The sequence below is a fragment of the Entelurus aequoreus genome, linkage group LG28 (assembly GCF_033978785.1).
Source record: "Entelurus aequoreus isolate RoL-2023_Sb linkage group LG28, RoL_Eaeq_v1.1, whole genome shotgun sequence".
NCBI classification, from domain to species: domain Eukaryota; kingdom Metazoa; phylum Chordata; class Actinopteri; order Syngnathiformes; family Syngnathidae; genus Entelurus; species Entelurus aequoreus.
Genome location: NC_084758.1, coordinates 30,275,860 through 30,292,152, shown reverse-complemented (window position 1 = coordinate 30,292,152; position 16,293 = coordinate 30,275,860). Strand labels below are relative to the sequence as shown.

The 16,293-nt window shown below is 36.5% G+C and overlaps 2 protein-coding genes across 7 annotated transcripts in view; one reads left to right on the top strand and one right to left on the bottom strand.

The window, feature by feature from the left end:
* LOC133645109 (alcohol dehydrogenase class-3-like) overlaps nucleotides 1–11,555 on the bottom strand; it is a 12,584-nt gene extending 1,029 nt beyond the window's left edge. Inside the window, exons 1-8 of one of the 3 annotated variants that reach the window (XM_062039919.1) lie at nucleotides 11,495–11,555; nucleotides 10,715–10,754; nucleotides 10,473–10,574; nucleotides 8,230–8,380; nucleotides 8,068–8,155; nucleotides 5,885–6,104; nucleotides 5,557–5,817; nucleotides 4,222–4,354 (exon numbers count right to left, since the gene is read on the bottom strand). In XM_062039919.1, coding sequence (XP_061895903.1) covers nucleotides 4,222–4,354; nucleotides 5,557–5,817; nucleotides 5,885–6,104; nucleotides 8,068–8,155; nucleotides 8,230–8,380; nucleotides 10,473–10,574; nucleotides 10,715–10,732 — 973 coding nt within the window. In that variant the 5' untranslated portion in view covers nucleotides 10,733–10,754; nucleotides 11,495–11,555. Of the gene's footprint in view, nucleotides 1–4,221; nucleotides 4,355–5,556; nucleotides 5,818–5,884; nucleotides 6,105–8,067; nucleotides 8,156–8,229; nucleotides 8,381–10,472; nucleotides 10,575–10,674; nucleotides 10,947–11,494 lie in introns of those variants that run through there. The other 2 variants (XM_062039921.1, XM_062039920.1) reach the window with 2 other exon arrangements.
* The window catches only part of gar1 (GAR1 homolog, ribonucleoprotein), a 45,216-nt gene that overhangs the window by 24,658 nt on the left and 4,265 nt on the right, over nucleotides 1–16,293 (top strand). The window contains exons 3-4 of one of the 4 annotated variants that reach the window (XM_062039925.1): nucleotides 12,146–12,295; nucleotides 16,065–16,263. In XM_062039925.1, coding sequence (XP_061895909.1) covers nucleotides 16,077–16,263 — 187 coding nt within the window. In that variant the 5' untranslated portion in view covers nucleotides 12,146–12,295; nucleotides 16,065–16,076. Of the gene's footprint in view, nucleotides 1–12,145; nucleotides 12,296–16,061; nucleotides 16,264–16,293 lie in introns of all 4 variants that reach the window. The other 3 variants (XM_062039924.1, XM_062039928.1, XM_062039926.1) reach the window with 3 other exon arrangements.

The window sequence follows — 16,293 nt, the reverse complement described above, 5'->3', positions numbered from 1 at the left end:
GTGGGACCGCTACCTTACACATGGTGGCTCATAGGGATGTATACCGAGTACCGGTATTTTTTCAACCTGCTCCTAATCGGGTCGGTCCAGAAGATAATGACACTGCTATCGGTATTGTTTTCATCCAGCAGACCGTCGTAAATATGACACACATTCACTTTAGGTGCTGCTGCTATGCATAAACAAAACATGTGGGTAGGATCTGATAATCAACTTGAAATACTCACAAATAAGGAATCAAACCCACACACAAGTTTGTAACAGAATAATATTTCTTCCTCAAAAGTCCCTCAAAGTCACGCACGCTAATAAGTACACTGCAAAAACTGAAATCTAAGTAAGATTAAATATCTCAAATAAGGGTGATATTTGCTTATTTTCTGTCTGATAAGATAATTCTTCTCACTAAGCAGATTTTATGTTAGTGTTTTACTTGTTTTAAGGGTTTTGGTCCTAAATGATCTCAGTAAGATATTACAGCTTGTTGCTGAGATTTGATGACCTATATTGAGTAAAACATGCTTGAAACTAGAATATCAACTGATGCAAAGCTGTGTCATCAACATTCATAAGTATAAAACTACTTTTTTAAAGTAATAATTTCTTACTTCAAGCATAAAAAAAAAATGTATTAATTAATTTAAGAATATTTTTCAACATATTGAGTAAAAAGGTCTCTTCTTTTTTTCTACCAAGAAAAGTGCACTTGTTATTAGTGAGAATATACTAATTTTAAGGTATTTTTGGGTTCATTGAGGTTAGCTAATTTTACTTTACTTGTTACTTGAATTTTCTTGTTCTATTGGCAGATAATTTTGCTTAGTTCAAATAAAATACCCCTACTTTTTGTATTTGTTCTTGGTTTTGAACACTGACTTTGTGCAGTGTAGGGCTGTGAATCTTTGGGCACCACACGATCCGATTCGATTCTAAGTGTCATGTCTGTGTTAATCATGTTTTTGTTTTGCTTGGGTTTTGGGCTCTTTTTTTAGTTCCTGGTTGCACTTCCTTGTTTGGTTTGGTTTCCATGGTCACTCATTAGTTTTCACCTGTCTTATCACGCACCTGTTTCACATCCTCATGTCACGCACCTGTCTCACGTTTTCACTAATCATGTCACCAGTATTTAAGGCCATTGTTGCCAGGCAGTCGGCCTGGCGACATCACTCTGTTCACCCTCATGATCCATGCTGCTCCTCCTTTTGCCCCTCTTGTCGTGTCAAGTAAGTTTTGTTATTGTTCATAGTTTTTTGCCTTTGTGCTAGTGTTTTGTTTTCATAGTCTAGTTTTGTACTTCCGCCATTGTGCGCGCCTTTTGTTTATCCCCTTTTGAGCCTTTTTTGAGTTAATATATTAAACATGTCCTCACCTGCACGCCACGTTTAGTCCAATTGCACCACGGGAGAACAAACCACGCCACAGACCAAGTCTTGACACTAAGAAGGAACAATTCGATTCAGGATCGATTCTCAATTCAAAATGTTTCTCGATTCAAAATCAATACTTTTTTTTAACAACATTGGGTGCCAGTTCTATGATTAATTCATTAAATTCCTCCATAATAGATAAACTACTCTGATCATTTTTTTTTATTACTTAAAGTAAAACTGGTTTTGTTTAATACAATTCTACCCAAACATTTAATAAAGTCAAATACAAAAAAGCAACAATAGAAATATCCAACACATACTTTTTTTTACAGTAAATTTGTACAGCAGATATGGGCATCTACATCAAAAAAAATCTTTTGTTTTAAAAAAATTCTTTTTTTTAAATCGATACAAATAGGAATGGCGATTACATCGAAAATTAATTGTTTTTTGACACTCCTACAAAGAGTTAAAGTCAGTTTGAAGTGAATGATAAATGGGTTATACTTGTATAGCGCTTTTCTACCTTTTTAAGGTACTCAAAGCACTTTGACATTATTTCCACATTCACCCATTCACACACTGACGGCAGGAGCTGCCATGCAAGGTCCGAACCACGACCCATCAGGAGCAAGGGTGAAGTGTCTTGCTCAAGAACACAACAGACGTGACGAGGTTGGTAGAAGGTGGGGATTGAACCAGGAACCCTCAGGTTGCTGGCACGGCCACTCTCCCAACCAGGGCCGGCCCGTGGCATAGGCCGTATAGGCAAATGCTAAGGGCGCCGTCCATCAGGGGGCGCCACGCCAGTGCCACAAATGTTGGAGAAAAAAAAAGAAAAAAGTTGGTACTATTATTTCTAAATACAAAAAATAATCCCACGTTAATTATAATGCAAAGTAAAGCCTATTTAATTGAAATATTATTTGTTACAACATTACGCCCCCTCCCCCCTTCCCTCCGCACGGTGCGCCCCCTCCCTTCCCGTATCATGACTCTTTTTGGACGTCACCACATCAAAAAATCAACACAAGATGTCAAAACGGCCAAAACTGTCAGGTGTCTAGGGAAGAAAAAAGAGAAAAGAAGAGGAGAAACGAGAAAAAGACAGAGGTAGCAGGTAGGTAACGTTAGCCTACATGAAATTATTTGTCTGTTACAGAATGTGATAGTAACCTGGCTTTTTAGCATTAAGCTAATGTTACATGATTCAGCAATTGCTAATCAATAAATAGCTAGTTCTGTTTTAACGTTGTGTTAATATTGTGGAGGGGGCTAAATTGTTATGGAAAGTAATAATGTAACGTTAGGTAATTACAGTACTCCCACCTTACATTCCTCAGGGACATTTGTATTAGATCTTTTAAGCAGGTGTTTTTTGTTTACATTGTTATTGCCTTCTGGTTAGCTAATGTTTGCCCTGCAGGTAATAGTCACTTTTCCACCCCTTTATATATTAGGTATAGTTGTAAGCCTAGTTGTTAAAGTGCACATCATTCATGTTAATTAAGCAATATCATATGAGAGGGAATGCTGTTTTTTAATTTGAGCACTGCTGTGATTCGGTTAAAGATAATCATAACATAACATTCTCATATAATATGTTAATTTGCTTTCTTTAAGTAAAACAGAAGGTCAAAGACAAAGCTATTCGGTTTCTTGTGAGTATATACACTTCACTGCCGATGTGGGGGGGCGCCACCTAAAATCTTGCCTAGGGCGCCAGATTGGTTAGGGCCAGGCCTGATCCCAACTGCGCCATGCCGTCCCCGAATGCGTTTTACTCCCGATAGCCGCAACCTCGCTTCATCAACCGTCCTCCTAGCGACTCAGTAAACCACTCAATAAAGTGAAAATGTTAAATATTATTATAATTATATGAAAAAGTATAATAATCCATGAAGTTGCTCTGAAGCAAGGTCTCTAAAGTCGCTATCTGACGTCACTCCAACGCGCCATGTTTGCGTGGTATCAAAACACACCTTGCTTAAATGCACACCCACCTAACATGCTTATTGATTGTATTGATTAATATTTCATATGATTATATCATGTAAAACAAATGTGCTCTGCACAATAATTCCATATATGAATATTATTTCCAGCTGAGTGTAATGGTAATGAATAGAAACACAGTGATGGAAGTGTGTGCTCTTTACAAAAGGATAACACAACTGTATTGCACCTTGCACTGCACACATACTTGATTTCTTTAAAAAACAGGTGTTGATAAAAGACTTCATTGCTGTGAGATGTTACATGATGTTGCTGGTGTATAATCTCTTGTGCGAATAAAAATGGTAATAAAGACAATATTTTTTTCACAACTTTACATATAGAACCGATAAGAGTACCGATGAATACCAATATTGACAAGGAATATCGGTATCGATGAAATCTTAACAATAAACATTCCTAGTTGCTACTGAGAAGAACCGCAAAGTAACAAAAAATAGGAGCCAAATGTCCATGAGTGGAAATATTTTGGCTTCAAACCTATCAACACAGACAAAGTTGTTGGAAAATTGTGGCAACAGAGAAGACAACAAAACAAAACAGCCGAAGCAGATTTTCTAACTTGGAAAAAACTGCACTTCAAGAACTTTAACATTTATTAAAGTGCAAGATTACTTATTTAGGATAAAAGTTCCTGACTTTCCAATCACAATGTTTTTTTAAAAAATAATTACAAATACGTTTATTGCGTTTGAAATGTTAACTTTTAAGACTAGTGCTTAGTTTAGTCTTAAAATAATATTGTTTATCGGCAATAATTTGTGGGTCATGGTATCGTCCAGCAAGGTGTGTTATCGGCCCAGGCCTAAATGCAGCATATTCTGCATAAAATCACCTCCAAAATATGTCCCCTTCAGCGTACGACCCATGAGTATCTTTTCAACCGCCACCTTCATCGCCTCGGTCTCCGTCCAGCCGGCGACCACGCAGACGCCCCACGCGTCGGTGGTGGACTCCAGCGCGGCGGTCTACGGGAACACCACAGATTCAAGCACTTGTATCGTTCATTTGTGCAGGTGATTAATCAATGTGTTCATATTTGTGGTATGACGGTGGAGTAGTGTGGTCCCGATACCAATATTTTCTGTACTTTCTGATATTTTTCTAAATAAAGGGGACCACAAAAACTTGCATTATTGGCTTTATTTTAACAAAAAATCTCACGGTACATTAAATCCAAGTTTTTTTATTGCACGTTTGTCCTTAAATAAAATAGTGAACGTACTAGACAACTTGTCTTTTAGTAGTAAGTAAACAAACAAAGCTCATGATTCGTCTGCTGACATATGCAGTAACATATTGTGTCATTTATCTACCTATTATTTTGTCAACATTATGAAGGACAAGTGGTAGAAAATTAATTATTAATCTACTTGTTCATTTACTGTTAATATCTGCTTACTTTCTCTTTTAACATGTTTTATCTACACTTCTGTTAAAATGTAATAATCACTTATTCTTCTGTTGTTTGGATGCTCTACATTAGTTTTGTATGATACCACAAATTTAGGTTACAGGATCATACATTGGTCATATTCAAAGTCCTCATGTGTCCAGGGACATATTTCCTGGCTTTATAAACATAATATACATTTTTAAAAATCGAAAAAAGATTTTGTGATGCTAAAAAATATCGATGTAATCATGGTAGTATAGACTAGATACGCTCCTGTACTTGGTATCTTTATACCAATGGCGTTTGTTTACATTGTGACGCCGGTGAGCTACGGTGTGTAGTGAAGCATGTTTAGCTATTCCTCGTCCTGCAGGGATGATACTTGTAAGAAACGTACTTTATTTGTCGCCATGGAGACAAGGATTAGTGATTTAGAAGTAGCTAAAACACTGTCAACGGCGGATGGACTTTAGCTGCTAGCTAGCGAGCCATGTCTTAAAGCACCTCTTCCTGAGGGCGTTTCAGTGTTATAACTTCACCTTTATCCTTAGTTTTTAAGTCAAAATGCGTCCGTTCTCCCTTTTCTGTCTACACACTGTGTCTGCTTGTCAGTACTCTGTGTGTGTGCGCTGCCGAACATGCTCGTAAAACCAACGACGACACGACGTGTCGACAACTGGGAGGACAGGTATAGTACCGAATATGATTCATTAGTATCGCGGTACTATACTAATCCCGGTATACCGTACAACCCTACGGTGGAGTAATACCCACCATGACATCAGTATTGCCCACACACTCCAGAGCGAAGTCCACGCCGCCGCCTGTCATCTCCACCAGCACCTCCTGGATGTCTCGGCTGTGCTCCCGGGGGTTGACGCAATCAGTGGCCCCAAACAGTTTGGCCTTCTCGAACTTGTCGGGGTTGATGTCGATGCCGATGATCCTCTTCGCCCCGGCGACCTGGCAGCCCATCACCGCGGCAAGACCGACCGCTCCTAACCCGAAGACGGCACACGTGGAGTCCTTCTCCACCTGGATGAAGTTCAGCACAAACCTGTTTTTTCACGGCACCCCGCTGGTGGACGCCATGTCATCTTACCTTCCCTGCGTTTAGGGCAGCGCCGTAACCGGTGGAGACGCCGCAGCCAAGTAGACACACTTTGTCCAGCGGCGCGTCGCTTCTTATCTTTGCTACGGAAGTGTCCGGGACCACGGTGTATTGTGAGAAGGAGCTCACGCCCAGGAATTGGAACACCTGTTGTCCTCTGCAGGAGATCCTGCTGGCGCCATCGGCCAGGACGCCCGCTTGTGTGTTGGCCCTAAGATGACACATGGAGATCAGACCACAAAAGCAACACAAATGTGACGATCCATACTAGGGTTGTACACAATACCAGTATTAGTATAGTACCGCCATACTAATGAATCATATTCGGTACTATACCGACTCTAAAAAGTACCGGTTCCCCACCCGATGTGACGTGTCATGCATACGAGCATGTTCGGCAGTGCACAATCACGGAGTACTTACAAGCAGACACAGAAGATTTCAATACGTCTGATCATTAACAAACAAGCTGACCATCTTAATTTTGAACACACTACTCACAAGTGGATGAAGGGCATACTTAGTGAACAGCCATACATGTCACACGAAGGGTGGCTGTATGAATGACGCCAACACTGTCATAAACACGTGCCATATAGTGAAACCACACTAAACAACACTGTCATAAATATGTGCCATATAATGAAACCACACTAAACAACACTGTCATTAACATGTGTCATATAGTGAAACCCCACTAAACAACACTGTCATAAACATGTGTCATATAGTGAAACCACACTAAACAACACTGTCATAAACATGTGTCATATAGTGAAACCACACTAAACAGCACTGTCATTAACATGTGTCATATAGTGAAACCCCACTAAACAACACTGTCATAAATATGTGCCATATAATGAAACCACACTAAACAACACTGTCATTAACATGTGTCATATAGTGAAACCCCACTAAACAACACTGTCATAAACATGTGTCATATAGTGAAACCACACTAAACAACACTGTCATAAACATGTGTCATATAGTGAAACCACACTAAACAACACTGTCATTAACATGTGTCATATAGTGAAACCCCACTAAACAACACTGTCATAAATATGTGCCATATAATGAAACCACACTAAACAACACTGTCATTAACATGTGTCATATAGTGAAACCCCACTAAACAACACTGTCATAAACATGTGTCATATAGTGAAACCACACTAAACAACACTGTCATAAACATGTGTCATATAGTGAAACCACACTAAACAACACTGTCATTAACATATGTCATATAGTGAAACCATACTAAACAACACTGTCATTAACATATGTCATATAGTGAAACCATACTAAACAACACTGTCATTAACATATGTCATATAGTGAAACCATACTAAACAACAATGACAAACACATTTTGGGAGAATATTTTTATCATAACACAACATAAACACTACAGAACAAATTCCCAGAATTCCCTGCAGCACCAACTCTTCAGGGACGCTACAATATAAACAAACGCCATTGGTGGATCTGCACCTAACATCCCCTGTAATGATACCAAGTACAGGAGCGTATCTAGTCGATACTACTATGTTTACATTGATATTTTTTAACATCACAAAATCTTTTTTCTTTTATGTTTTCAAACTTTGGAAATATGTCCCTGGATACATGAGGACTTTGAATATGACCAATGTATAATCCTGTAACTACTTGGTATCGGATTGATACCCAAATTTGTGGTAATATCCAAAACTAATGTAAAGTATCAAAGAAGAGAAGAATACGTGATTATTTCATTTTAACAGAAGTGTAGATAGAACATGTTAAAAGAGAAAGTAAGCAGATATTAACAGTAAATGAACAAGTAGATTAATTATTCATTTTCTACCACTTGTCCTTAATAATGTAGACAAAATAATAGAATGATAAATGACACAAAATGTTACTGCATATGTCAGCAGCTAAATTAAGAGCATTTGTTTGTTTACTTACTACTAAAAGACAAGTTGTCTTGTATGTTCACTATTTTATTTAAGGACAAACGTGCAATAATAAACATATGTTTAATGTACCCTAAGATTTTTTGTTAAAATAAAGCCAATAATGCAATTTTTTGTGCTGCCCTTTATTTAGAAAAGTACCGAAAAGTACTGAAATACATTATATAATATTGGTATCGGGACAACACTAATCCATACACATACCAGTTCTTCCTGCAGTGATTGGTTTTCGGGCTGCGGCAACGCTCGCATTCGCCACACTGCGGCAAGAATAGAGGAATGACTTTATCACCTGGGGAGAAGACAAAAGTCGAAAATATCTTTAGTATGAACCTCACATTTTACTTAACAGGTGGTATGATTTACCTGCTGAGAATTTGCTCACTCCCGGACCGACACTTTCCACCTCTCCCGCTCCTTCGTGTCCCAAAACTAGCGGGAACGGTCGGAATTTCATCCCTTTACCGGTCTTGTACAAGTACTCCCAGTCGGTGTGGCACACACCTGTGGCAACAACCTACACGAACACAGGCGCAAGACGTCACACTTTCTGACGTGCATGAACCCACCGACAATGTCTGTGACGTATCAGAAGTACAGATGTGAGGTTCGCCAACGGATCGAGTGTTTTGAGCGGCTCTCTTAAGTGAACGATGAGAACCGATTCGCAGTTGTGAGCCGTTGCCCACCCATTTTTTTTGCATTTAAAAAAATTTGAAAATATATATATATATAAATACATATATATATCTAAACATATATATAATAAATATATAATATATGTATAAAAATAAGTATGTCTATATATATATATGTATATATATATATATATATATATATATATATATATATATATATATATATATATATATATATACGTATATATATATATATACGTATATATATATATATATATACGTATATATATATATGTATATATATATACATATATATATATATATATATATATATATACGTATATATATATATATACGTATATATATATATATATATATATACAGACATATACATATATACACAGACATACAACTAAACATACATATATACTTGCATACGTACAGTATATACACACACACATATGTATATACATATATATACACGCACACTCATATATATATGCATGTGTGTGTGTGTGTGTATATATATGTATATACATATATGTGTGTGTATACTGTATGTATGTCTGTGTATATATATGTATATGTCTGTTTATATATATATATATATATATATATATATATATATATATATATATATATATTTATTTTTTCCTATTTATACATATATATATATATATTTTCTATTTATTTATTCATTTGGATTCACTTTTCTGGTTAATTTTTCGGATATGTAAAGTAGTTCAAGCATACACACATACTATTGTGCATTCACATTTTTATAATGTGCTCATTTCTATTCCAATGGTATTTACAATATTTGTATCCATACGTACATTTTATTGTTATTAATACTCGTGTGGAGGCTTTTTCTAATGTTAAAATGATCTTGTGCAGCAATGTTTTTAGGTGAGGGACAATTCTAAGAAATGTGTTGGTTTTTTTTTTACCTGCGATTCGCTTTTTACTTGTAGATTTTTTTTGTAATTGCAAATTGTTTTGTTTTTTTACTTGCATAAAAGGATAAGCGGAAGAAGATGGATGGATGGATGGATGGATGGATGGAATTGCGGAAAATAGTTGTTTTTTTACTTGCAAATAGTTTTTTTTTATTGAAGAAATGTGTTGTTTTTTTTTACCTGTGATTCGTTTTTTTACTTGCAAACAGTTTTTTTATTGAAGAAATGTGTTGTTTTTTTTTTTACCTGCGATTCGTTTTTTTACTTGCAAATAGTTTTTTTTATTGAATAAATGTGTTGTTGTTTTTACCTGAGATTCGTTTTTTACTTGCAGATTTCTTTTATAATTGCACATTTTTATTTATTTTTACTTGCATAAAATTGATTTGAATATTTGCGAATAGTTTTTTTTAATTGCGGAAAATAGTTTTTTGCTCGTTTTACTTGAAAATCGTTTTTTTACTTACAGATGTATTATTTTTTTATTGCCATTAGTACAAACGTTTTTGTGTGTTTGTGGACCTTTGGGAGTAATTTTACTCAATACTTCCAACAATGATGACACTTGTACAAGATAATTATCTTTATACTCGCGAAAAACATTTTTTTACTTGAATAAAATTGCTTTTATACTTGCGAATTATTTTTTTAAATTTAAGAAAATGGTTTGTTTTTTACTTGTGAATCATTTTTTTTAATTAAGGAAAATTGTTTTTTTACGAATCTTTTTTAATTGAAGAAAATATTTTTTTTTACTTGCAAATAGTTTTTTTATTGAAGAAATCTGTTGTTGTTTTTTATTTATCTGCGATTCATTTTTTTACTTGCATAAAATTGATTGAATATTTGCGATTTTTTTTTTAAATTGCGGAAAATAGTTTTTTGTGCTTTTTACTTGAAAATCGTTTTTTTACCTACAGATTTTTTTTTTTTTTTTGCCATTACTAAAAACATTTTTGTGTGTTTGTGAACTTTTGGGAGTAATTTGACTGACGCTTGGCCAGGGGCGCACCTTAATGCGGACTTCGTGGGGTTTAGGTGGAGACACCTCCACATCTTCAATGACCACAGGCTTCCCTGGTTCCCATGCAACAGCTGCCTTACACTTAATGACCTGTAACACAAATATACCATTGTGTTGTTTTGTGTCAATCTCATTAAAATGTTAAATACATGGAGAGTCACACAAAAGGACAACTATGTTTGCACTGTACTTGTTTTGATGGGGCACAGTGCCGTAAAGTTTCCTCTCACCTGACCTGCTGTTGACATTATAAAGTGGCGTGCAGAGTTCCTGGGACATAACACAATAAAATAACACTTAACGCTGACTTTAGCACATTACGTTGCCACTTAAACTGGTGCAATTTTGCTGTTAGTCGCTTGGACAAACAAACGAAACCTCACAGTCGAAATCGGTATTTCCGACAGTTCCCGTCATTGGCTTTGCGACACATGCCGCACTGCTTTACGGTAAAGGAGTCACACAACAAATAAACGAAACCTCACAGTCCTTTTTTTTCTTTTGTCTTTTTTTTCTAAAACGTTCATTTATAATATTTAACATTTACATACAATAAAATAAATAATAATCAAAACAAGTACATAAACAGTACAACGCAGTCAATAAAGCAACTAAAGAAGAATGCAAAAAAAATACTTAAAAAATACAATAAAATAAATAAATAAAAATAATAATAATAAATATAAAAGTATTATATATAAAGCCATAGGCTCACACAAGTTCCGTAAATAATCCAAATTTGGAGCACAGCATCATAGTTTTCACAGCTTTTTGTTTGTCAGAGGTAAGCGTTTTAAAGTAGAGTTCTAATTATTTTTTAAAGGCACAAAAAAACGGTCGGGTATTGAGAAACTTACATTTATGAATCTAAAACTTAGCCAATGGTATAATGAGGCTGCAAAGGTAAAATTCATTTTCACAATTTTTTTTTCATACAGTGTAAATCCAAATAGCACATCTTTAAAACAAAGCACAAATGTGTCGTGAATATTGTCCAAGATGAACAAAACCTGCACAGTCGAAATGTGGATTTCCGACAGTTTCCGTCATTGGCTTTACGGCAGAGGAGTCACACGTCTAACAAACAAAACCTCACAGTTTTGTTTTTGTTTTTTATAAACCTTTATTTGTAGTATGCAACACTGTTTCAATGCCCATTTCTCTGATGATGTAATTGTTGATGACTGAGTATACTGGTATCAACCAAACCGTCCTCATCCCACATTATAAATAATGTAAATAATTCAATGTATATACTCTGATGATTAACTTGTGTTGTATTACCATGGATTGATTAATGTGGACCCCGACTTAAACAAGTTGAAAAACGTATTCGGGTGTTACCATTTAGTGGTCAATTGTACGGAATATGTACTGAAATGTGCAATCTACTAATAAAAGTTTCAATCAATCAATAAAAAAAAAAGGTTTCAAAGGTAAAATTCCTGTAATATTCTTAAGTAATACGATCTCCGAGCGGTCCCTGAAGTATACACGAAAATGATTGGCCCAAGGGACGAGCGACTTCCTGTTTTAGCGTTGCCTGAAATGTGATGTGTTATTCCCAAGGGTCGTGAATAAAAGTACAGTGTGTTGACTCAACTTATTTCCACAATACAGAAAAAGACAATTCCTTTTCTTTTTTCTTTTTTTTCATACAGTGTAAATCCAAACAGCACAGTCGAAATCTGGTATTTCCGACAGTTTCCGTCCTGGGCTTTGCGACACCAGCCGCACCGCTTTACGGCAGAGGAGTCACACGTGTTGTGGTCGCATGGAGGACTGCTGAGTCGGGAGTCGCTGCCAAAGTTGTGAGTCGAGAAAACGAGACACAATTTATAAGTTATACGTATTTTATGTCAAATATAAAACTTCTGCGTGTCATGGTTGTTGTTTGGAAAGTTAGTATGTTTATATGGTGGGACCCAGCTAGCAGTAAAGCTAATTCATACACTGACGTCCATTCGCTATTGTTTCATCCTAACATGTGATCTAAAGTTTATTTTTCATGTATTTTTTTTCTTTTCATTCTGTGTTTGTAGTTGAATGAATGAATGAATTAAAATGAGTTTATTTCGGTCATATAATAATAATAATAATAAAAAGGGACAAGCTGTAGAAAATGGATGGATGGATAATAATAGACTAGATTTTATATCCCACTTTTTCTATAATCAACCATTTTGTGTGATGGATTTAACAGCACAGATTATACATATTAGCAATCATACAAAACAAAAAATGACCGAAAAAAGGAATGGGTGAGGGCCGACATCCGGGCAACTGAGCTACATACGGGTTCTTCGAGCCATAGCAACGAGACTGGCGTTGAAAACAAACCGTTGCCATTACTCTTGAACCTGTCGACCTACGCTGGTTAAACCCGTCATTCTGCCTCCAAAATGCCGAAAAACTGTGCTGTTTTTGGTTGTGCTAACCACAACTGGAAACAGGGAAAACAAAGGTTGTATTTTGTTCTGCCAAAGCGCGATAAAAGCCCACAGAGACGAGACAAATGGCTCCCAGCTTTACACCGGGAAAACGAGGACGGTTCTCACTGGAGTCCCCCAAAGTCCCGGGTCGTGTGTTCGGATCACTTCGTTTCTGGTAAATATAAGGAACAAAAATCCACCTTCTTAACCACAACTTGGCTATACCGTCCGTGCTAATTTTGTACTTGTTGAATTTTTACCTTATAACGTTCGACAGCTGAAGTTGTTGTACAAAAATAACATGCGGTTTATACTATATAGTCTATAGCCTAGCTAGCTATTTTCGAAAACCGGACAACGAGAGGATACCAAAGGCAGTGCTAAGATGGACACCACCGGGAAAACGTAAGCCAGGGCGGCCAAAGAACACCTGGCGAAGAACAGTTGTACTTAAACAATACATGTAGCCCTCAAATCTCTCAATATTTTATACACTAACACTTGATCTTGTTGTTGATAACTTCCGCGTCTCTTTCTTAGTAGCGCGCAGGCTAAGCTAACTAGCAAGCTAAGCCTGAGAAGCTTTAAAGTTCACTGAGACGAGTCTGACGCAAATAATACATTTTCGTTTTTTCACACGATATGCGAATAAGTAAAAATGCGTAAATGAAGGATTTAACGCCGACTTCCAAGCCACAACGCTCGTTAAATGCTTTTTCTGTCAATGCTGTGTTCGCTGTGAGCTGGTTTGTTTTCAACGAATTACCGGTTGCTAGGGGATTGGTAGGCGGAAGTGACGTAGGTCCGCCCTCACCCATAGGCTGAAGCTAAGGGTTATATTTGCCTATCATATACAGTCACTGAGAATTAGATTGCCTGGAACATCAACGTTCAAAAAATCAATTGGATGAATTGATTAATAACTTTTATTAGTAGATTGCACAGTACAGTACATATTCCGTACAATTGACCACTAAATGGTAACACACCAATACGTTTTTCAACTTGTTTAAGTCGGGGTCCACATAAATCAATTCATGGTCTTCAGCTCATCACTGAGCTTGTTCCACCATTTAACTCCTAAAACTGAAATGCATTTGTATTTTATATTCCTTTTTACTTTACATATTTCAAAAAATCAATATCCCCCGTAAATTATAGTTTTCTCCTCTTAATTTTAAATAACATTTAGAATACAAGCTTGTTTCCACCGTGCAGATTTGCCAATCTTATTTTATATACTGAATACGTATACTTTATATCAGTGGTCCCCAACCACCGATCCGGGGACCGGCACCAGTCCGTGACGCATTTTCTACCAGGCCGCACAGAGACAGTCAATCAATCAATCAATGTTTACTTATAAATGGTAAATGGGTTGTACTTGTGTAGCGCTTTTCTACCCTTTTTAAGGAACTCAAAGCGCTTTGACACTATTTTCACATTCACACACACACATTCACACACTGATGGCGGGAGCTGCCATGCACAGCGCTAACCAGTCCCATCAGGAGCAAGGGTGAAGTGTCTTGCTCAAGGACACAACGAACGGATGGTAGAAGGTGGGGATTGAACCAGTAACCCTCAAATTGCTGGCACGGCCACTCTCCCATCTTTGCCACGCCGTACCCCGTTCTTATAAACCATGTTTATAAGAAAACATGGTTCTAGTGTTAAGAATATGAAAAGTTTTTTGTTCTAGAAAAATGTTGTAAAAAATGTTTTTTTTTAACAATACTTACTAGTGATTTTAATACCATCTTTTTATTATACATACTATGGTCACCGCTCGCTGTACATATCCTACCAAGTGAGACCTACACTGTTACAATGTCCATTTCTCAGATGATATAATTGTTGATGACTAAAGTATGCTGATAGCAACCCAACCTCACCCCAACCCCCGGATTGTAAATAATGTAAATAATTAAATGTATATACTCTGATGATTAACTTGTGTGATGACTGTATTATGCTGATAGTATATATTTGTACCATGAATTGATTAACGTGGACCCCGACTTAAACAAGTTGAAAAACGTATTCGGGTGTTACCATTTAGTGGTCAATTGTACGGAATATGTACTGTACTGTGCAATCTACTAATAAAAGTTTAAATCAATCAATTATTTACGCACAACATAATTTCCATTATTTTTTAAAACACAATATCTGAACATGTTAACACAGTAGAACTTAGCAAAATCACCAAAAATAATTCCCGGGCGTGGCCACCGCTGCTACTCACTGCTCCCCTCTCCTCCCAGGGGGTGAGGGTGATGGGTCAAATGCAGAGGATAATCTCACCACACCAATCATTGGTACTTTAACTTTAACTTTTATGAATAATGGATTGGTAGGTTCATCGTAGCACACTTTGTGTATTATTCTAATGACCCTTTTTTGGAGTTCAATTATTGGGTCTGTTTGTTTTATAAACATTTCCCCAAACTTCAACACAATATGTTAAATGTGGAAAAATAAAAGAATAATATAACATCTGCAGACATTTCTTATTCAGCATGTGTTTTACTTTACTACTTACGTACAAGAATAGCAATGGATTTGGATATTTTTCCCTTTATATATTCAATCGGCGGTTTCCAACATCATTTGTGATCAAATATGCCCAAGAACTTAGTTTCATATATTGTATATCAATTTCCACTTGATTTAATTAAAATGTTGCTTCACAATATGTCCTTGCACCACTAAACTACATACATTTTGTTTTCTTATCATTTAATGATAACTTATTAATATCAAACCATGTTTTTAGCTGAATCAACTCAACCTCTATTATCCTCAACACTTCCTTCAAGTCTTCTCCTGAACAATATACATTTGTATCATCTGCAAACATAATACATTTACATTTATTAAAAACTGAACAAATATCATTTAAATAAAGTATAAATAACTTAGCCTTGTGGAACCCCACACGTTACTCTTCTTGGCTGTGATTTAGTCTTATTAATTTCTACATATTGAGATCTATCACTTAAATAACTACTCAACCACTGTTGTGAAACACCTCTCATGCCATAGTTTTCCAATTTTTGCAGAAGTAAGGAATGATCGATTGTGTCAAAAGCTTGACACAAGTCAATAAAAACACCAACGATGTGTTGCTTTTTTTCCCCAGTAGTTCAGTTGAAGAATGTCGTACAGAGGCGGTGGAGGACGAGGCGGAGGATTTAACCGTGGTGGGGGAGGCCGAGGAGGAGGCTATGGCGGCGGAGGAGGCTATGGCGGCAGAGGAGGAGGAGGCTATGGTGGCGGCAGGGGTGGTGGTCGTGGAGGTTTTAACAGACAGCAAGACTATGGACCCCCAGAATATGTTGTTGGTAAGTTTGTGTAACCATTAGAGTACCATC